This window comes from Centrocercus urophasianus, unplaced genomic scaffold, assembly GCF_019232065.1.
Source record: "Centrocercus urophasianus isolate 14NV4802_14NV808 unplaced genomic scaffold, USGS_Curo_1.0 seq_11, whole genome shotgun sequence".
Classification (NCBI taxonomy): domain Eukaryota; kingdom Metazoa; phylum Chordata; class Aves; order Galliformes; family Phasianidae; genus Centrocercus; species Centrocercus urophasianus.
In genome coordinates, this window is record NW_024884253.1 from 86,134,236 (window position 1) to 86,157,339 (window position 23,104).

At 37.5% G+C, this 23,104-nt stretch overlaps 1 protein-coding gene across 2 annotated transcripts in view; it reads left to right on the plus strand.

Moving 5' to 3' along the window:
• Positions 1-23,104, plus strand: part of CDKAL1 (CDK5 regulatory subunit associated protein 1 like 1) — a 362,027-nt gene that overhangs the window by 224,433 nt on the left and 114,490 nt on the right. For both annotated transcript variants that reach the window (XM_042837305.1, XM_042837314.1), the window contains one exon: positions 12,971-13,116. In XM_042837305.1, the coding sequence (XP_042693239.1) occupies positions 12,971-13,116 (146 nt within the window). The remainder of the gene's footprint in view (positions 1-12,970; positions 13,117-23,104) is intronic.

The following is a 23,104-nucleotide window of genomic DNA, read 5'->3' on the forward strand; positions in this document are numbered from 1 at the left end:
AATTTGTAAAAGTCGTTTTACCTTCTGCTTTTCTGTCGACTACTCCTTTCTGAGCTTGTATCCATGAAAGATCACTCTGGAATGTTGGGCAGTCTCCTGTATACATTTTTACCAGACAAAATAAACCTTTTATGGGGAAGGTGCTTTGAAGTTTCCAATTGAGGAAAGAGTAAGACTATGATTTATTTAAAAAAAAAAAAAAAAAAAAAAAACAACAAAAGAATTAAATGAGAAGTTCATTAGCCTTCATGTCAGTTGATTAGGATAAAACCCAGACGTAGCACTGTTATCTCCTAAGAAAGCTATCAAGCTATTTTATGGGTTGTAAACATCTTCCATTATCTGCTTTAAAAAGGTGCTGCATTTGATTTAGTTTAGGTAGTGCTTGGCCTTCTGAGGAAAAAAATATGTGGGAAAATGTATTTATTGTGTATGTCCAATAAAAGGGAAGAAGTTCTTCCAGACCCGTGCATCTTTAGAAATCAGAAATCTGCAGCATTTGCACACAACTGTACATATGCAACTGTTACTCAAGAGTTTATTTCACTTTATTAAAGAACATGTGTGATAAGTGGCATAGGGCAGCAGCAGTCATGTAAAAGCATAAATTAATTGTAAGATCTGGACTGATCTTCCCTAGAGATGCAGCCTCACATCAACAATTTGCTTCACTTGCAATTTGTGCTAAATTTATTGAATCTTACCTACCAATGAGATGTTTTTCCAACTTTGTCTCTTATTATTCTTGTAACCTCCAAAACTAAGAAAGTTTCTATGGCATTTATTTAGTCCAATTGAGTCTTAAGTGTTTTAAAAATACCAATTTTCAAAGACTTTCTATGCATTTTTAAACGTTAATTTGTAATGCTGCATGAATTCCATTGTCATTAGAACTGCTTTTTTTCCTTATCTTTTTTTTTTTACTTGAATGCCAATTTTAAGACATTTCACATATAGCTATTTTCCTTCAATGGATTTTAAACTCAGATAGTTGAAAACATCAGGTCACTTACTTAATTGTGTGCTTGGAATTCAAGCTCTTTGCTAGAGTGCCTTTGCCTTTCACTTGTCTGGATGGGAGGAGATGGTAAATAAAAAGAGCAGAGATATGTAGGTGAATACAGAGTTGTAGATGGTGTAGCTGCAGTACAAACAAAAAGTTGTCATATATCAATGGCAATGATAACGTGCTCAGTGAATAAGGAAGAAGTTTTTTTTTTCTGTGAACAAAAGGCCTGATAATGTAATAAAAGACAAAAAATTAAAAATGTATCACTTCATATGCAGCTGAAGCATAAGTTGCACTTACTATTCTAGTACCTTAAAAATAGAAGCGTGGGGAGATATTTAGAGTGGGGTGTTTTGGCTGACCTTGCCTCACATCTCGGTCCTTTGAAAAATGCCTGTGGTCCTTTGAAAAATGTTGTTTATGTTGTGAACCTAGATTTGGGGAGCCTCAGCTACACGTAAAGAGGTATCTTGGCGGCTATCAAGGAAGTATTTGTATCCTCTGACTAAAATGAAGGGATTTTTTCCATAGTATATTTCATTTTCTGTAGGTATTTGGAATAGCATGCTCCTTCACTGAAAGACTCTTAGTTTGCTTTTTGATAAGCTGCCTAGTAAGCTGTTTAGAGATGGAAATTTATTTGCAGGTGTCAAAAAGTGATTATGAGCTCTTCATTTCCCACCACCACGTCAAAAAAGAAAATTATTGGAATGACAAGATGTTTGCCGTTATCTCCTGAAAATCATTACTGTACTTGTGAAGGTATGTTTTGATGCCAGTTAGGGCTTTTAGGCTTCAATTCAGTAAATATGGTGATAATGGCTCCTTCTATACTTAAACATATGTGTAGCATTGGCAGTTTTGGGATGAGCAATCAATCACATATTTTCCAGTTGGAATTTGTTGTTTGCAAAGAAAAAAATCTTTGGAACTTTGCAGTTTTTTTGATGGTTGTGCAAAATATTAAGAACTTTTTGATAGAATGTGTAGTGAATGGAATCATCAGAAGAGCCTTTATTATTTGAGTTGAACTTGCTTGGGTGGTGTTTGTTCAGCTGCATTTGATGTTTGCATTTATATTAAGAAGTAGCAGAACAAGAAATTTAATAATGTGGTCATTGTATCTACTTTATATGCATTTTTAGTCTTTACTTCAAAGTAAATCTGTTCTCCTGAACTAAACTTCTGCCCCTATGTATATATGGTCCAGACCTCCTTAAATGGTGAGTACATTAATTCGAATCCCTCTTTTCCTGCTGAGGGATCGGAGCACATTTATTGTATTGCTTAGGTTTCCTCTGAAATGATTTCAGTTTGTACCCCCAAAAATCACTCTGTAGACGGGGAAGGAGTTGTTGGCTATTTCACTTCAGCATTTTGAGGCTGCTTTGAACCACAATGTTAATGCGAATACAACCAATGATACTATGACTTCTGTATGACATCTCCTGGTAGCATGGAGGGTTGTTTGCTATGTTTATAACAAATGAAAGGAACTGAGACCCCAGCATTGTTTCTTTTGCCTTGCAGTGAGTAAGGCAGTGAGAAGGAATTTGGTGGAGTTGGCAATTGAGCTGCTGAGGACATGCTTGATTTTCTTCTTGTGGCGTGCCAAAGGAGACAGTGTTTTGTTTCCCTGAGTGCTTTCTCAGTCTTAGCCATCTGATTGATGTAGGTGTCACGAAGCGTACAGCTTTCTTGTTTTAAGTTTGGTCTCAAGCCGAGATTTTGAGATGTGCCCTTTGTTCCAATGCTTGCCCTCACCTCACGTGCTGATGGCACTTGAGGATTTTTGTAAATTGGCATGACTTTTGGATAGGGAAATATGTCTTAAAATGGTAGTATTAGGAACTGCTTTATAATTCTTGCAAATCCTGTAATGAGTGCACAGGTGTGGAGTTACCCTTTGTGTGCTGCAAGCCATGTGTATTTGCACAGGGCTACTGCTGAAGTACACAGACTGCCAGGTGGAGATGCTATCATCCTCTTGTATCAGTGCATACCAAAACTGGCATAAGGTTGTGCAGCCTACTTCAAAAATAACCTCCAGGCATTTATTCCACAATCATGTTATGGAGTTACTGACGAACACTCTGCTGAGACAGTGTTCTCTGTCCACCTACAGTGATGGATGAAGCAAGAGGGTTGGGAACAATCCCTTAAAACAGTAGTGTTAAATAAAAGGTGAATAGGAGTTAGTCTGTAAAGTCAAGCTGGTTGAAATTAATCTTTGTGATGTTTGTGAAGTAGTGCTAGAGATGGATTTTTGTCTTCATTTTTCCTTTTTTTTTTTTTTAATAATTTCTGATTCAGTATCTAAGATTCTGGTCATATTAGGAGGGAATGTGGATCATCCAGATTGAGAGGGCAGAGACTTGCATCTCAGCCTTTTCTTACTTCCCTTGCAGATTTAACACCATCTCTGCTTCCAGATTTGTCTATGATTCTACTACAGTGCTTTCTGTGAGTGATGGGATGCTTCCAAATCTGCATAAAGGAGACACTTCACACCTGCCATTCCCATAAGTGCTTAATTTCACATAATGAGATGAGTAGTCTTCTTTGTCACCTGTCAAAATGAGTCTATCTCAAAGTATACCATATGCCATCTGTGGACTTTGTCTCCATTATTAATTCAGAACGATTTAGTGATACGCCAGCCATTGAGATGGAGTCTGCATGGTGGCAGCGTCTTCAAATGCTTAAGGAATACCAAGTGTGCCACGAGTAGCAACAGTATTTCTTTGCTCTTTTGCTTTGATTTTTCGTGTCAGCTCAGTGTTTATGTTCCTTAACCTCACTGAAGCTGATACCATACAGCTGGCTTCCTCAAACGTGCCCTGACGCAGCACACAGATACGTATTACAGTAAACTTACCGAATCCTTTTTCTTTTTTCCCATATTGTTCTTTATTTTTCTCCAGCGTTTTGTGAGCGTTTTGTGTAAGCTGAAGTTCTCAAAAAGCTGCAGTGCAGGCTGATTTGAAACACATTTTGAAAGGAAACAATACTCAGACATTCTTCAGCAAATAGAAGGGCATCGTGATTTCAGGAATTAAAGGACTGTAGGGCGTGCATTTGCCTTGTTTCTAGTATTTTAGTTATTTTCATGGATTGTTGCCTTTGAAGGTGATTAAAATATATTGATTTGACTAAGAGAAATGAAAACTGTGGCATGCATTTAAATAAACAAATAGTTGAGGCTCTGACTTCTTATTGTCATGCATTTTGTAGTGTTTTGTGGTTGGTGGACCGTGCAACTGTCCCTTGCTGTAATTACATGGTTGTCTATGTGTAAACTGTGTTTGTCTTGCTGGCACTGAAGCTGGAAGAAATCTAAGCTATTAAGAGAAGGGGGAGCAGAGTGGTTGCATCTGGTCTTCTGAGGAAGGAGGGGGAAAAAAAGCTGTCTTATGGCTTCCTTTGTTATATTGATAAATGCTTATTTGTCTTACAGAGGCTGTGCATACATCTTTGTTTAACTTGTGTATTCCAGATTGTTCTTTATCTCTGGGGTTTTCAAATATACCTTATTGCCTTGAAATTACTTCTTAAAACCCAGCGTAATGTAACTGTTTCAGTGATGAATTCACCACAGAATTAATGTTTCTGAATAATGTGAGATTAGAAAGGAATGAATAATCTCTGCTGTATTTTGAATTAAGTTGCACCATTTTGTCTAGTCTAAAGTTTTAAGATCTCAGACTCAGCGGCTACTAATGGAAATAAATGAGTGGTGATGTGTTTTTGTTGTAAACTGGTAGAATGATTTGGCTTAATAAATGTCAGACAAGAACCCATCTTAATCTTGTTGAAGTTTTTATGTTGTATTTGTAAATCTTGAGTGCTCTTAAAGTCTTCATTAAATATTGTATTGGGAACTTTGATAAACAATAAAGGTTTGCTTTAAGATAGTGTAGAAAGGAGCATTTGTGGTGGTGGGAATGAAACTGCTCTTCATAACGTTACTGGAAGGAAATGTTTTGAAAACCATGGCAGAAAGAACTGCTTTACTTACGCAAGATTCACTTCATCAGAACTGGTTATTTTATGCATGCTGCTAATGCTTCGCTGGATTTAATGATTTGTGCATAAAAATTCATGTTGGTGAAAGGGGTTAACATTAAATAGCACTTTGCTTGACCAGTTAATGCTGTGATATCAGCTGTACATTAAGTAAGATTTGTTCATACGAATGTTTATCTTCCTTTTTAGATAGCATAAAAATGAAGAACATTGAAATGCAGACAGATCCTCTCTGTTTTGTGTTGAGTGTCAGGTTGTCTGTCAATTGCTTGCAGTGTCACTTCATAGTAGACCTTTGGAGCTGAGTTTTATTTCAGGTGGATTACCAGCAGAAAATCAAAATCACCATTAACAGAGCTGTTTGTTCAAAGACCAGATATTATGCGTATGGAGTGAGAATTTTAGCTGTCACCGTACGTTTTAGGGCATTGGGGTAGAAGCTGATGCCAAAAATACAGCTCACAGCAAATTGTGCCATCTTCTCTTAGTGTCTGTGCTTACACTGAAAACCAAACACGATCTTCTTGTCCTAGTTATTTGTGTTATAATAAGTGAAGATCTACCAACTGTGCTTCTGGTTAGTTCAAATGAACAACCAACCCCCTTTGTTTTCTTTGCTAGTTATCATGCTCACTGTGCTCTGCAACATCATCTGCATACTTGTCAGCAAGACTGCTTGCTTTATTGGGCTTTGGCATTTGTTTAACAAAGTTTCATGAGGAAAAGGAGGAAAAGGAGGAAGAGAAAAATGAAGCAAAGGAGATGTATTGGATATATTATTCCACCTTGCAATAAAACTGCACGGGACTGTTGGTTTTGTGTTTCTGTGCTATTCTGAATTGAGGAAATGGTAAAATCGCTTCTATCCAGTCTCTGAATTTAATTAATTTAGTCATGTTAAATGAAGAGGAGATTCAGAAGAACTTAAATTCTGCAATATCAATCTTGCCATTATAGTTTTGAATGTTTGATACTATTTTTGCCATGAAACTTAAATCAGTTAGTTTGGTATCTTCAGAAGAAAGAAGTTGATAGTAGTTGCCTAGAAGTTCAGGTTTTGATTATAACCTTCCATTATTTTTTTTCACTATAGCCTACTAAAGCAGGTGCTTTTGAGGTGTTGTACGTGATCATTTTAAATAGAGGGAAACAACAGGGAAGCTTCCTGGTACTGATGTGTCTCAGTGCACTGGCGCTACGATGTGGTGAGCCATCCATGTTGTGACTTCCTTCTCAACAGAAACCATCAGTTCTTTTGTTTAACTAGGTTACTAGTGATCTGTGGTTCTGATCCAGGTTTCTGAAGACAAAAAGTTGGAGCAATAGTCCTATTTGCCTATTGTACACGTGTGCCTCTATTTACATTTTAACTATTTGTCAAGGTTTTGTTAGAAATACGATAGAGATGGAAAGTTATTTCATGCAGCACTATGCTATTGCAGTAGCTCACCTGGTTAGGGAACTTCTTTGTGTGTTTCTAATGTGTATTGCAAAGAGGAATATTAATTTACCTCAGGAAGAAAATATTTAATTAGTGTAGTGCTTAATGACAAGAAATTAGAGAGTCCCTTGGAGAAAATGAGAAAGGTATGTATTTTCTTGCAGATCAGAATTAATCATTTCACAAGAAATTAACATTAACTGTTTGGTTGGTGGGTCATTAAGCCATTGCTCCAGCACTTAATTAAGTGTACATTTTACCTTAAAGTGAATCAATTTACTGAAGCTGGACAAACAGCCCTCTGAAGCTACAGCAAGTCTCTCCGTAATTGTAGTGATGGCTTTAAGAGTTGCCATCTTCTTAAAAACAGAACTGTTTATTTACTGCTTGTGTCCAACCACACACATCACATCAGTTCAGGTGGGAACTGAAGGTCCTCAATACTTTGAAGAAATCAGCGTCATGATGTTAATGGCCACGTCTGACTGGATCAGCTGCATTTTGGAGATGCAAGAATGGAGCCTTTAGCGTTGTACTTGGGCTCACAGTGCCAGAGAAGCTAAGTAATAATCAGCCTTACATAAAGCAGAAAAAGTGCCTTTATTTAACCCAGTGTAAAGTCAGTCCCATTTTAATGCTGGAATGCAGGCTGGAATAAGGATGCCAATTTGCTTATCATTAAGTATTTCAAGAACCTAGGTTCAGATGTCTGTACTGAGAATTAGTGTTTTTATCAGATTAAATACATAAATGGTCCTCTGCAAGTAGGTTCTTTCTTTTCAGCAGACCTCGACTGGAGTATTGGTCTGTGAAATTCAGTATTGCTTAATGTTATTGTCTGGATGTCACTTTTTTACAAGAACTTCTCTTAGCTTGGATGTCACTTTTTTACAAGAACTTCTCTTAGCTTGTCTGCATTTTGAATAGAGGAAGATATGACAAAATTCTGAAGGGATGTGGTTTGGCTTGATCTGGTTTTTAAGATATTAGCTTAATAATCACGGGGGGGGAAATTAACTAGCTAGGATTGTCTGTTTTGTGAGATGACAAGCAGCAGAAAAATCCTACAGCTAGAGGAACAGCTGGTAACAGATAGGGCAGAGCAAATGGCTCTCACTAATACTTCTATCAGCACGTCATGGCTTGTAGCCTAGTTTCTATCCGTTTCTGAGGGTGGCTTAAGCTGATACCCATCCTTTGTTTGATAATGTTGTCAGTGTTTTTCCTTTATGGCAAAATAAATTTTTGCTCTTTGTCTTGTTGTCTTGCAACCCAAAGATTTGATGTTAAGGTTCAAATTACATCAGTTGGAGCTGTGTGCAGCACTAGTCCTTTGTCCTTGCAGGCTGTTTAGGACAGGTGTGTATATCATGTCATTACCTGGGACAGAGGTTGCCACTCAGCTTGTCCAGCATCCAGCTTCTTTACGTCCCTTCATTACAGGGGGAGGCATTGCATGGGGAGGTGTGTCATACATCCTATATCTTGGATTTTCACAATCCCATTCCTTGGGGGCCAAAAGGGAAGCGTGAGGGGCTCCCTGTTCAGATCTTAAAAAAACCGTTGCAGGCTGTCCATTCTCAGTCATGTTGTCATGGCCATGTCTCCATCACTAGATCACATCTGTTATTGGATTTCACTATAGAGGGTTTATGAAGTGGACCGCAGTCACTTGTTTTTTGGCCAGGCTGGGGGTAGCAGCACTGGGCTTCTGGATGGCAGCTGCCAGCAGAGAGCCCTCACCACACATCTCACACTAACATCTGCCACAAGGGAAAGAAGTTTTGAGGGAGTGCCTTTTTGTCACATTTCCATATGGACAAGCATTTCACTGGACTTTGCATTTGGCAGAGGCCAAAATGTTTTTTTTAGAAAGCATTTGCTCGTACCACTGTAACTTGAACATGAGTAGGAATTCAAACACTGGACTTCTGCCTGCTTTGGAGGACAGATACATGTAGATGCATGGATATTGATATTTAGTGGTTCTGATTCTCTATGGGTCTGTGTGGTGTCATTACAAACACCAAGGCTGACTTTCTGGTTAAATGGTTAAGTTCTTAGATTGTAGATGCTGGGATGAAATACAGTGACTGGATAAAAACCTTGTTGGCTTTGTGTTCGGATGTACTCCAGCTGCTAAGAACTGGAAAAAAAATATTTCCTACATCATCAGTATCCCACAGGATCTCTCTCTCACACGCATTGTTAGATTCCAAATCTAGGCAACGTCAGCTTAAAGTAAATTGCAATACTTTTTTTTTTTTTCCTACATGGGATGTCTTCATGTAGGTACTAGTAAATTCCATTGGAGGGGAGGGGAGAGGTGCAAGGCAATCAGCTGCTTCAGTCATGAAAAAAGACAGAAATTTTCTTTCACAGTCTTATGATTTCAGAAAGTCTTTCCTTTATTATTTCCAGATGGAAATAAAATTAAATATTGCATTTTTTCCTACTAGCTGAAGTATGTAATTATATCTAGTAATGTAAAACACTTTATTTGAGAAATGTGTATGTGTAACAACAGGAAACAGATGTTAAGTGTAGGATGTTGAGACACTGTAAAGTGCAATTATACATGATGTCCTTCAAGCTCTCCCTGGGATATTAACTAATAGTTTTATTAAGTGATGAAATCTAGTATTCTGTGTATAATCTGTGGTGCAGGAGAATGTGTCAGGATTCACTGGGTATGACCAACACATAATGGTATTTAATCATACTCTGTTGTCAACTACTTCAGTGTAATTTTGGGTGTAGGGAGGATAAGTGGTAAGACTAGAATGATCTTAGCTAACAATTGTGGGGTACAATGTTTCATTTATAACAGTGCTTAAGAAATTTGGAAGATTGGTTTATTCAGATGTCTCAAACTGCTCATTCTGAGTCTCTGGTTGCAACTGATAAGTTATGAGACAAGCAGTGGCGGTACTTAGAAAGCCAATGAGAGGTGCACAGTGTCTCATCAGGTATTTCTGTCTTTTGTTCAGTTTGTACACTGCTGAATCTACCAAGTTAATAGTTATGTTCTTGGAAAACCAGTTTATCAGTAGGGCCTTTAATTCAGGTCTATGCCTAAAATGCAAGAACACACTCAGTAGAACATCATTGCTTAAAGTGCTTGTAGTTTATGTTGTGTAGCTGTAGGTGCAGTAGGAAGACATTTACAGTCTTCTGTTGTGTAGAAAAAGCATTGCAATCCAGAATGTGCTTAAAACCTGTGGCCACAGTAACTAAACTATATGCAGGCTCCTGGATATGTAACAAGTATTGCACATGCATTTCTGATACACAGGACAAGGAATTTTCCTTCTAAATAATGCGTTTTCTTTGATCATAAGGAACCGATGTGCATCTTTCTAAAACAAAACAATGCACAGAATTGTCAAAACATTTCATTTAGTGCACAAGTGACCATCCTGGCAGTTTTACCTTTAGGATTTTTACATTTTTGATGCATACGGGGTCTTGGAGTTACTGTTGAAATTTTCTGTTATTAACGCTGGACATTTTGTGTCCTGGACACTAATACAGAACCAAGTGAAATGATTTTCAATGAGAGCAGTCTTAATCCTACAGGATATACACGACAGTGATTGCAAGAGTTGCAGAAGCTATGTGATTAGTTATTTAATGGGAGAAAAGGAAAAGAAGCAGTTTTGTCAGAGGTTGCATTTAAACATGACTGTTGAATACATGTTGGTTTGACTTTTACAGGAAGTGTTACTAGAAGTTCCCTCTTGGCACGTAACGCTGAGCTAGATCAAATGTGAGAAAATCAGGTTTGTGCGAGTTGTTGTAAGACAAGCAGCTAGTGGGTTGGGATCATTCCTCAGCGTGTCCTCTGGATAGGAGAACACTCTTCCGTTTTCAGGATTTGTTCTTCACTTTTCCTATTTTGCAGCAAAAATTTAATTTTTCTAAGGCAAAGAAGAGAGGAAGAGCATGAATTGAGACACTTCTTTAAAAAAACACATAGAAAAATTCCTCATTTCTGGCTTTAAAAACCAACAAAATGAAATGTGTAGTAAGACAAAGCAGTTTCTTATTCTTTACTATTCACAATGTCTATGATGTAGGTAAATCCAAGTTATTTATGCTCGTTTACTTCCTGCTGTCCTACAATATGTTGCTAGTTTTGCAGCAACATAAAAGCATATCATAGAAAAAAAAGCAATCTGTGTTATAAGGTTAAAAAAAGAGAATGAAAAATGTGTTGTTTAGTACGAATGCAGAGGAACAATAGGAAAAAGAATTCTTAAATTTTTGAGCATAATATTCCCAAATCTTGTTTGGAATAGATACCCATTGCTTTCCCATCAAGTGATCCTCAGCCTTACAAAAGCTGAGATCAAATAATGCTTTTGCAGCTAGAAATCCTAAGTAGTAGTTGATGATTTTCAAAGAGAATTCATGAAGTGAATCATGTAACAGAGAGGCTGTTACTCAGAAGATGCCAAATTTGAGAGGAGTGAGAATTAATTCTACGTTGTAGAGTTACTTTTTTCAGATTCAGAACCATATTATGAAATTCGAATTTCATTGTTTTCTTGCATCTTAAATGTGGTTTTGAAGACCAAGTGAAGTGTTTTGGATTAAGAGTCAAGCAGTAGTGGTATGATAGATGACTTGATTCCAGTCCTTCTGCTATTTCTGGTATTTTACATACATACTACTGATAAGCAAAAACATCACAGTTGACTGGTAGAAAGCTTTTTATTAACTTTTATAGAATTTTCTAAAGCTTAAATAAGCCAAAAGAAAAAGTTTCTCATTTTGTGATATTATTTTACAAAACGTGTTCTGTGCTGTTTTGTTTGAACAGTGTATTCTAGCTGAATGTCTAATATTAAGGCGAAAAGCAAATGGTTCATTTAAATTGGATGTGTAAAATTTGTGGATGCCTGGTGGCCTGTTCTTCACCTGTGGCTTCCATTGAGAGCCAGCTGCACACACCTTGCTCTGCATCAAATCATGCACCCTCCACTACTGATGTAATTTTTGCTTTAATATTTAGTTTACATGTCTGGGTTAGAGTAGGCATTCCATTGAATAATAACCGCTCCTCGTAAGCACTTCTGTAATAGGATCCTAAGCAGAAACCCTGGAAGCAGCTTTCTGAAAGTGATTTGAGAGGTTTTAGGTTTTGTACATGTGTTTGTCAAATGAAAGGCGTGTGTTGAGAGAGTAGTTGTTGTTTATGCTCTAAAAGTCAGTGCTTTTAGGAGGAAGGTACCTGAAGGAGAAAAGGCACAAGGGAGCTTAGCTTCTCTTTGAACAATTCAGGCCAACCTTGTATCAGTACTGAAGAAAAGTCTAGGTGCATGGCAGTATTGCTGATCAGTGACCTGGAAAGGATTTGTAAATACTTGCAACTTAACAACTAAACCCGTTGGTGGTATTTGTTATCAAACAGAACATCTGCTCTGCCAAAGAAAGGAGAAATGGTCTGAGTGAGCCTGGCTGACTGTACTGCACACACACGGCAGGGAGCAGGCGGTGCAGCGCTTGACCCCAGGCTGCATCCTGCACACTTACTGTGCAGGAAGAAAGTGAAAACCTTCATAACAGTTTGCTTCTTTGTTGTGTGCATACTAATGTGGGGATTTTTTTGTCCAAGTGTACTTGTTTTTTTGCAGGGTAAAGTTTAACTGGCTGTATTTTTACAACTGTCTAGATGCTCTGTCTCAGCATTTAAAATATTTAAACTTCCTTGCTAGATTTGATGTCATTAATTTTGTAAATGGTAAAAATTGAAGAAAGATTACTGCAGCGCTCTGTTCCCCATCTGATGTTCTGTCACCACACCAGCTGTCTGTCTGGGGTTAGGTTTGGTTTTGGTTTTGAGGTTTGTTGGCATATTCTTTTACCTTTGTTTTGTATTTGTCTTTTTGTACGTGATGTATCATATCCTCTGCCTCTCTTCAAGCCATTCCTTTGCTTTTAGCAGCCCCATGATGAGTTCTATCCTTTCTATTCCCACGTCTGTAGTAACACAGTTAAGACATTTCAGACTAGTTTTGGAGCAGACTTGCAAAAGATCAGATGTACTTCAGTTAGCAAATTGCCAGCTCTAAGGGTACTCAAATTAGAGACATTCAGGTATTGGTATATGCGAACTCTTTTGACTCTGACAAGAAAGCAGCTAAATCTTGTAATCTTCTGAAATTAAAAACAGCCCGTGTCTGAAAGCACATTATTTAGCAATAATTTTCTTCTAAAGTTTTCTCTTAAGGGAATAACCGTTATTACTTAGGGGGTGTCAGGCCTATCTCAAAGGAAATACAATACCATGGCTTTCTTCTTTCTTTTAAAACAAAACTACTTCCATATGTTTTCACCTGTCCCTACTCTGCAGCTGGGCCACTTTAACTTAGTGTTGTTTGGAAGCATCAGTGCTGGTATTTACCTTGGATGAGTAAAGGTTTATATATTGGTTTCAGAATACTTGAAAACTTTTTTTTGTTTTTCCTTTCTTTTTGAATAACTGTTAGGAAATGGCAAAGATTCTCAATCATCCCAGAGTGTATGCTTTTCTGCACATACCAGTCCAGTCCGCTTCTGACAGTGTGCTCATGGACATGAAAAGAGAATACTGCGTGGCAGACTTCAGACGAGTAGTGGATTTCCTTAAAGAAAAGTAAGTCTATTAATATTTCAGGAAAATAACTGTAGTCTGGGGTTCTATTTTGGTAGTTGTTGCTGGGCTGTTGTTTTCTTCTTTATTTTTTGCAACATCAGGAACGTGGCTGAAAACAGTTACTTGCAACTTCTTTATTGTTGCAAATAACTGGAGGAAGGTATGAAAATGAACGAGCTTCTTTAAGCTTCAGAGTCTTTGATTGTGAGCCCCTTTATGTGGTTTGCTCCTTTGCTTAAGAATCTTAAATCTCTACATGGCATGCTTTTAATTTGTCAATGTATTTTTTAATCTTTTCCAAATAATACATTCTTAGATTTTTTTTTTAATTATTCTTCAAGTACTACATACAGACTGCTTGAAGTTAAAATTATTGCAGTCTTATTTAATGTGGCTTTTAAGCATTGCCTGCTTTGTATATTGGAGATAATTCAACTCCAGCTAATATGAATTAGTGTTATTTGTTTTTAAGTAAATATCCTTTAGCTGGTGTACATTTACATCAGTATAGTAATACTTTCATCTTGCTTATGGAATTGATGATTTATGGGATGATTTAAAAATTATCTTCCTTAAGAACAATTAAAGAAATAAGTATGTATAATAATGTACTTATGCCAACTTGAAGACAAGTTACATTTGCCTGTGAGAGTCTTACAACCTCATTTGGTTACCATCTTTCAGTCTTAGTTTGTGCGTGTTTATTTTAATGATGTAAGGGGGGAGTTGTACCTTTGACTCCAAAATTGCATTAAAGTCCTTGCACATAACGTAATTGTTTTTTCATAGTCATATTTATGATCAATTTTTCATGATCACTGAAAAATCTAGCAGTCTAGATATGTGAAGAGCTGCATGGGAATTGTTGTTTGCTTTTCTTTCTTACACATCACAATGGAGCAGTGTATTTTGCAAACTTTGTGTAAGTTATAGGATGTTCCTGTACATTTATATGAATATACATATGATGTTTCCTGTACATCCTCCGTCCCTGGAGGTGTTAAAGGCCAGGCTGGATGAAGCCCTGGGCAATCTAATCCAGTACTTGTTGTAGTAAGCTGGCAACCCTGGCAGTGGCAGTGGGTTGAAACTTGATAATGCCTGAGGTTCCTTCCAACCCAAGCCATCCTGTGGTTTGGGATGAGTAACTGAAATGGAGCTGATTGTAAAAACATGGGTTCACTATTTATTATCTTTATATATTTATTGGACATTAATTTCCCACCCTAAACAATGCACATGATTCTTCATACTAATTTTTCATGTGGCTTTTGGTCAATTTTCTTTTTAATGAACATCTGCATTGTATTCCCACGCATTGTAAGTGAGAAGCCTGTCAGTTTATGTCTTCGTTGACTTGAAGCAGATTCATTATTCTCTTCAGTAGTTCTGACATTGGCAGCTCTTATTGTAACAGCAGCTGGATTTTCGATAACCTATTATAGCTGGAACGTCTTAGGGCATATGGGAATTTGTTGTATCATTCTGCTCTTGCACACAGAAAACGGTGAATTACTTAATATCCAAATTCAAAACAGCTGGTCTTTGAATGTAAAGAAATGTATGACATGTCTTTATCCACAGGTTTTTTGTAGTAAACTTTACAAGGAAAAAATAATTGTTTTGATGTCTTATTTTTTTGAACAACAGTAAACTTCATTTATCCTGCTCATTAGGAAGCTACCGAATTATCTAGTAGTTCCTGTTAGGAAACAGGCTGAATACTAGAATGGAAAATTTCTTTGTGCCATATGGTGATAGGATGAAGAAACTATGGAAGAAGGAGAAAGTATTTTGGATATTTGAACATTCACACATCTGTCAAACAAATACATTTTTTATTTTTTTGTGTATGTTTAAGAGCGTAGTGTCCTAATTTGAGGTTTCTCCTCCTTTGGCAGCAGCCAGCTGCCTTACATTCCCCATAGTTATTCCCATAAAGATCTCAGCACAAAGATGGCCAGGACTTAACATGGCTGCAGACAGCTCCAGAGCCTACAGCCAAAATAGCTAAAATTAAATATGTGTTTGTACTACTTTAATCGCCAAAAGGGATTATTTCCATCTTCAATTTGTCAAGAATGAAAAACGAAACAGAAGTGGAACACCCTGTATCTCCCTTCCCTATTCCTAGGGTCATAAATTCATCTTAGAAATTCCCCACACAAAATGTACGGGGTCTTATCAGTAGACTCCAAACGGCACCTTCGTTTCTAAAATGTGATATCTCCTCTGATAGTATCTTCCCTTAGACCTCTGTTAAACCAATCATTCTGCAGGCTGACCTGCTGGAGAAGTAAGGCCACACCCTGAGGAATAAGACAGTTATCAGTTAAGTGCTTAATCACTTGATTTCAGATATCAAAGGAAATAAACGTGAAATACGGCTAGTAAAAATGAAGGGAAAAAGGACATAGATGAACCATGTAATCTCTTTGGTTTTTGAACCTCGAAGACATTAGGGACTCCTGAATCTTTCTTTTCTCCATCAGACAAAGAATTGTGGGGCTTTCTTTCTCCCAGAGAGAACTTCAAAATGTTCTCCTTCCTCTGGAGAGCTGAGAGTTGGTGGCAGAGGTATCTGCTTCTGAGGCTGGGGATTTGTTCATAACCCACAAGCACGGGATGCTTTATTGAGAAGCTAGAGTTCACAGAAACAGTTTTTCTGTTAAAAATCTCTTTTTAGAGGAACAGAACATTCCAGACTCTCTGAAATTCTGACTTTCAACATCACTTAGCGGTGTTTTGTTTGTTTGTTTTCTTTGAAGTTTTCTTCAGGCAAAAATCCTACAACTGTACTTTAGAAACAAAGATTGATATTCTGTTGCAGTCATTTGATATGCAGCACTTGTTTTCAGACACCCTCCTCCTACCTAGCCTGATGATTTTTTTTAGTACCCAGATCAATAACAAATTGTATAGGATATGGAAGTAGAAACTCAAATCCACCAGGCTGAAAAATTGAACTTGAGAAACCATATTCTGTGCTTAGAAATATCTTTATGTATCTACATATAGAGATAAATGTATATATATGTATGTATATATAGAGATTAATTTATTTTTTTGCCATGCTTTTTGTACTTGAATTTCTGCAAATTCTAGCATTAGGAAAACTTCTGTTGTTATAAGTCAGTAGCTCATCTTCTGCTGTAACATGCATGTATGTCTGTTGAGAGGCTATTCTCAAAACTGGTTGATATGAAGGAGATGCTAATTTGGATGATATATTAATTTCAATATATTTGCAAAATGTTGGAATAAAAGGATTTTTAGAAGCTGCTGCTCAATAAATTTAAGTCAGGGACCAAATTAGTCTTACCTAAAATATCTTTTACCTGGATTTTCATTGTTTCAAAATGTGTGTTTATTCTCAAATAGTCTCGACTTCAAAGATTCATCATAAATTGGATTTCTGAAAGATGATGTTTTCAGTTTCAGAAAGCAAGACTGCTTTTAATTATGTCAGTTCTGAAACTTAATCCTCTGAAATTTACTTTTGCTTATAAAAGCAAACAATTGGAGTCTATTTTAAAGAACCTAAATGTCATATTCTTTAATTACTTTAACATTCAGAGACACTATGAATATACACCCATTAAAAATCCATAGCCCAGTAATTTGTTTTCAAATTTCTTGTTTGCTGTTGTTGACCTTCCTGCATTTTCTTACCTTTCTGGCTTATAAAGCAATTGCTATATTGATCAAAGCTCTTATTAATCTTTCTCTATCATTGACCGCTTGTAGACATAAGACAACAGAATAGTAAAACCAAAATCCAGACAAATGAAAGGTTTGGACAGGGTGGATAAGAAAAGTATGAAAATTGAGAGACAGGGTGAAATGCTAGATCTTTGTTTTGGGAAGTAGCAGAAAACTGAGCAAAAGCTTTTAGCATCACAGACTTTTTCATGTGTATGTTCTGAGATAGCAGCAGCCACCAATAATTGATATTACGCTTCTGTCTACTTGAGATCGTCTCATAATTCATACTGGAAGCAGCTGCTATGTGACCAGAAAGCCAGCAAATGTGGGCTGCCAGAGGGAAGAGTCAAGACCCTTTCAGGCTGAGCATTCTGTTCTTTTTTTTTTTGTTTTGCACTTTCTACTCCATTAGACTCAGAGGACTATGAGCAAGCCTAGTCTTAGTTACTTTTAATGGTAATGAAAAATTGATTTTTCAGCATATGTAGGTGCACAGTTAGGAGCAATGGTAAATGAATGGCATGGAAAACAAATTGAAAATTTGGAAGTAGATTGATCTCTTACATGTAAACTAAGATCTCAGTTGTCTGGCAAATAATAGATTTTTGTTGAAGGTCTGAAGAAGCTGAGTTTACTGTCGAACATGAGAGAAGGTGTTACCTTGTACTTGAAGACAGCTCCCCTCCGAGGCTCCCTGCTTCTATGTTTCCTTACAAGGACCTAAGCCCATGAATGGTATCTTCAGCTGCTTTTTAGCCTGCCTGCTAATTTTGTTTGTAACAATTCTAGGGGATTCAGCAGTGACTGTCTCATGTTTCTTTTGGCCAGCCCTGACTTTCCTCAATTCCGTTGCAGCCACTGACTGATGGGAGATAAACATTGGTTAGTGAAGGACAGGATCCACCTGAGCATACTGAGGGGAAGTGATTGCTAAGCTGCTTTCCATCATTTATCAGCTCTTAATCAAAAGGGTGGTTGACCAGGCAGCTGGAGATTTGCTAATGTGATAACCATCCATAAGAAGCTCTGGGAGGAGAATCCAGGGACATACAGTCCTGTCAGTCTGGTTCCAGGGAAGGTTATGGAGCAGATCATCTTGAGTGCCATCATGCAGCACACACAGGGCAAGCAGGCAGTCAGGCCTACTCAGCACAGGTTTATGAAAAGCAAGTTTTGCGTTATGACATCGTGACCTACTTAGTGGGTGAGGGAAAGACTGTGGTTGTTTGTGTAACTAGACTTTAGTAAAGCTCCTGACATTGATTTGGACGATGTTCTGGAGAAACTGGCTGCTCATGGCATACACAGTCATATGCTTAGCTGGTTAAAAAACTGACTGATTGTCTGGGTGCAGAGCTGAAGTAAATGCAGTTAAATCCAGTTGGAGGACAGTCACAAGTGGTGTCCCCCAGGGCTCAGTACTGGGGCCAGTTATCTTTAATATCTGTATCAGTGATGTGGATGAGGGGATCAAGTGTCCCCTCCATAAGTTTGCAGATGACAGTAAATTAAGTGTGAGTTAGGCAATAGGAAGCTCTCCAGAGGCATCCAATGGGTGAATGCCAAATGTGTGAGATTCAACAAGGCTAAATGCTGGGTTCTGGAGTCACAAGAACTCCATGTAATACTACAGGCTTGGGGAAGAGTGGCTGGAAAGCTGCCCTGCAGAAAAGGACCTGGGGTACTGGTCAGTAACTGGCTGAACATGAGCTAGCAGTGTGCCCAGGTTTGCAAGAAGCTGAACAGCATCCTTATATCAGAAATAATGTAGTCAGCAGGACTAGGGAGGTGATCGTGCCCCTCTACTCAGCACTGGTGTGGCTGTACTTCAAGTGCTGTGTTCAGTTTTGGGCCCTTCACTACAAGAAGGCGGTGAAGTTGCTGGAACAAGAAGAGCAATGAAGCTGGGGAGCAGATGAGAAAAGTGATGGAGGGAACTGGAGCTGTCTGGAGAAGAGGAGGCTGAGGGAAGGCCTCATCACTCTCTACAGCCACAGGACAGGAGGCTGCAGTGAGGAGAGTGTTGCTCTCCTTTCTCAGGTGACAAGTGTTAGAGCACGAGGCAGTGGTCTCAGGGCATACCAGTGAAGGTTTACATTCAATACTAAGAATGATTTATTGAGGTGTGGTTAAGGACTGGAACAGGCTGCCCAGGGAAGTGATGGAGTCACTGTCACTGGAGGTATTTAAGAAACATTTGGATGCAGTGCTTAGGGACATGGTTTAGTGGTGGACTCAGCAGTGCTGGATTAGCAGTTGGACTTGATGATCTTAAAGGTCTTTTCCAGCTAGAATGATTCTATTAGTCAGGAAGGCAATCCTCCAGTTTTGGCTTGCACAGCACTTCTTTGCTCTTTGCTTATGAATTGGTGCTACATCATTTTGTAGCAAGGAAATAAACTGACAGTGTTTTCTGGAGGGGGATAAAGAAAGGTTGCTTACTAGTATCAGTCTCTTATGAATCTTTTATCTTCACTGTTCTTTATACTGTTTAATTGATTTTCAGCCAACTCACAGAAACTGCTGGAGCTCTTGCCGCCACAGTTTGAATGCATCTCTTGCTTCTTTAGAAATTGCTAATCACCAATTTCTAGCATCATTTTTCTTGCCAAATCTATTGAGGATATTGGATGTTTCTGGGCTGTAGGCTCTTAGTTATTCTGTTGTTTATGTGCCAGGACAGCAGCTGCTGGAAGTGCACGGTTCTTATTTCACTTCTGGTTCTCACGTGCCTTGTAAATTGTGACTGTTAGTCTCTTTCTGTGACACTGCTAAGGGACAACATCATTTGCTGGACTTGCTGCTGCAACTGGGGTTAATGTGGAGATCGCTTTAGATGTGTTCTATTTGTTACATTTAAAATTTCATTTTAGGTACATCGGGGGAAAATTTCTTTGAGTTAGGTATAGCTCATCTTTATTGAACAGCATAAATGTATGTCAGGCTCAGTTACAGCCTTCAGTTTCTTACATGCATGTATAAATAAGGAAATTATTAAATTAATCCAGCTGTGTAACTGAAAAAAAGAACTGCTTGTCTAAGTTAATTATAGCTTGAGAGAAGTCTTTGAAAACATATATGGCATAGAAAAGTTTTAATGACAGTGATCGCGAGAAATTAAGGTGGTTCTTTCCTTCTTAGAATCATGAACAGTAACAAAAGCCATTTGACTTGAAATGGTGTGACTAAAAGAGACTCCCTCCCAGAGGCACTATTTTCTGTCTTATTAAATAGGATGCTATTTTCTCTAAAGAGTACGGAAATAACAGTGGAATGGGTTCTCTGAAATTTGATGAATGTTCTCATAAAACTGTTACTTATATTTTTACTTAGTCATGTAGCCACAGGATGAGTTGGGAGTAAAATCTGCTTAGTATTTTTATGCTAGATTTTAATTATTATAAAAGGCAAGCTTTTTATTGCCATAAATTATTCCTTTCAAGCATGAATATATAGTTTTACACTATTACGCTCGTCCTTGCACTTCCAACTAAATGAATACTGTTTTAAATGAGAGAGTGAAATGTGTGGAACTAGGACTGTTCTATGAAGAGCAGGAGTAACAGTCAGGTTAGAGGACTTTATTGTATTGACTATATTGACTAGCATGGGTATTACTAATTAGGGGCAAGTACAAAAATGAGAAATATGGAACTGGATTTAAAAATCTCTTTGAGATGTGTGGTAAAATAATGATAAGAGCCCTTGGGGGTATTCTTTGACAGTTCACAGTGCTCATTTTACACACACAGTCGTTCTTGATGAGAACTCAGTAGCTTGTTTGAGTTAGAGACGTGGAATTTTTATGCATGACATGTTAACAGTACACTTTGTAGTAAAACAGAGTTTGTTTTCTGTGTACATATGCACATACACTGTACCTACAGTATGGTGCACAGATTCACAGTATGAATGCTGGTGGCAATCCCTGTTCTCCTGCAGCTTGCTTTGTTATTGGTGTGTTTGTCATACTGTTGTTCGTGTGCTGATTGCACTTGGCCTAAGGACATCTGTACTCAACTGTGGAAGTCCAAACTGACTCACGCAATGTAATGTAAACATGAAGCAATTCTGAAGTTACAGGCTACTTTGAAGATTAGATAGCATTAGATGTGGCTTGAGCCTACTTGTTTTTTGAAAAGACACAGGTTAGAAAACAGATTTCAGAATTTCTCTGTGTTCCAACATTTTTGACGTGAAGTCTCTTCAGCTTCTGTAGCAGTACAGTTCTGCATACTCTCCCGTTTAAACAGAACATGCATAGCACATCTGTTCTTACAGAACTTGATTCTCAGTAATACATTTTGTATTTTTTCTGGAGGTAAAGAAACACTGTGCCTTTTTTCTGTCCCCCCTGCTATTTTCCCACTCCTGTAGATATGCACAGAAACAAGTGCACAGCCTGGGAAATAAATCAATGTGGGATCATAATGGGCACTCCATGCAGTCATGCACTCCACGTGTTTTATCACAACACTGTAGTGTTCTGCTTCAGCCCACGCTTCTGAGGAGTAACTTTTGTACTGATTTCTGAATATGCTCCTATTTAAAAATGTAAAAAATACTTATTATTATACTTGTCGTAGAAGCTGGTTTAACTTTTTGCTGAACACAACCAGCAAAGTTATTTGGAATGTTACTTTATTGATGTTCTAGTAGCTGAGCTTTCCTTTTTCTGGGAAGTCTTATCTGCGGTTTTCTTCTGCAAACTCCAAATTGGAGTATTCATAGACTGTAGAATGGGAATAAATAATATGCACTGAATTCCCAGTTTCTGAAGTCTAGCAGGATGGTATCTCTTTTCTTTGTCTTCCTTCCTTTGAGGGCATGTGAGTGTCGTTCTTTAGAAGCAGTGATATGACATCTGTAGTGGGGTTAAAAGGTTTGTAAGAATCACTCTGTATTGGAAATGAATACTCTCAAAGCATCAATTTAACATTTTATCATTTTTAAATGGTTTGTTTTAATTATTGTGATACTATTGCTACCCTAGTATTTTTTAAACAAAACTTGAAAGCACTTACTGTTGTTTTGTTGTTGTTGTTGTTGTTTTTCTGCATAAATACTGTAATTTTACTGTAATTAATACACTCTTTTGATTTTAAGCATACACAAACATATGTTAAGATACTTAAGTATTTGTTGTGGTAGCAAATTTGTACGTGTATAAATCTAGGATGCATCATGAGCACACCTTAGTGTTCAAACGTGCAAATTTGGATGATGATATTAAATGCATTTGATACACTAAAAATATTCATTGATATGCATATGTACTTTTTGATATTTGACATGGTATTGGGTAATAAATGAATTTTGTAAGCCGTGTTACTTTGACCCACAGAATGCTGTTGCACAGAAGGATTTTTGATGGAGTTGTTGGCAAGCTGATAAATACTGCCTGAATTTACACTCAATTCTAGTTATTTCCAGCATTTGAAAGAATGATTGAAGAAAGAGCAGCTGGTCAGCATCTCTAATAGTTATTTTTTTGAACCCTAAATTGCTTAACCGAAGACAAGTAGGAGGTGTAAATACTCAGAACTTGTTATACCTCTTCTGAAGTGTAGTTCTACAGTTAGAACATTTTTGCATTCAAAAGACACAGTTGTTCTGCTATGGGAAAATTTCTGTATACGTTCTTCTGTGGTCCATGATAGAGATTACATAGGAGGAAGCTAAGTTATTTTTTTTTCACATGCATCTTATACTGGTCTAAATATTGCATGTTAAAGTCACCTCTTTATAAAGATGGTAAATTTATAGTTATAAACTCCTTATTGGATGGCTAAGTAATCACAAACACATTAAGAGGTTTGTGCCATAAAGTACTGGCTAGAGCAGATGAAGATATATATTTTTTGTAACTGAATTATTTATCTCTTGCACTTGAAACTTTTTTGTCTGTGTATTTTGCTTTCCATTTTCCTGGATAAGAGAGATTGCCACAATGCAGCTATTAGACGACTGTATAACAGGAAGGCACCATTACAAATCTGGCAGTATGTAAACAGACAAAGAACAATGTAAATTCATCTTAATCCATTTACCAGAAAAATATGAAATGCAAGTTTAAGCTGGAAAATACGTTACTGTACTCACATACCTCATTCATGGGAGTATATGAAGCCAGAGTGTCTCCTTTTCTACTTAAATCAGGAGAAATTATTTATTGACAAAACTTACGGGTCATAGAAATTGTCTTCCTTCCTGCTGTGTCCAGATGCCTCACTGCTTGGCCTTGGAAAAGCTGTGACTGCTGCTGGGGTCAGAAAGCCCTTCT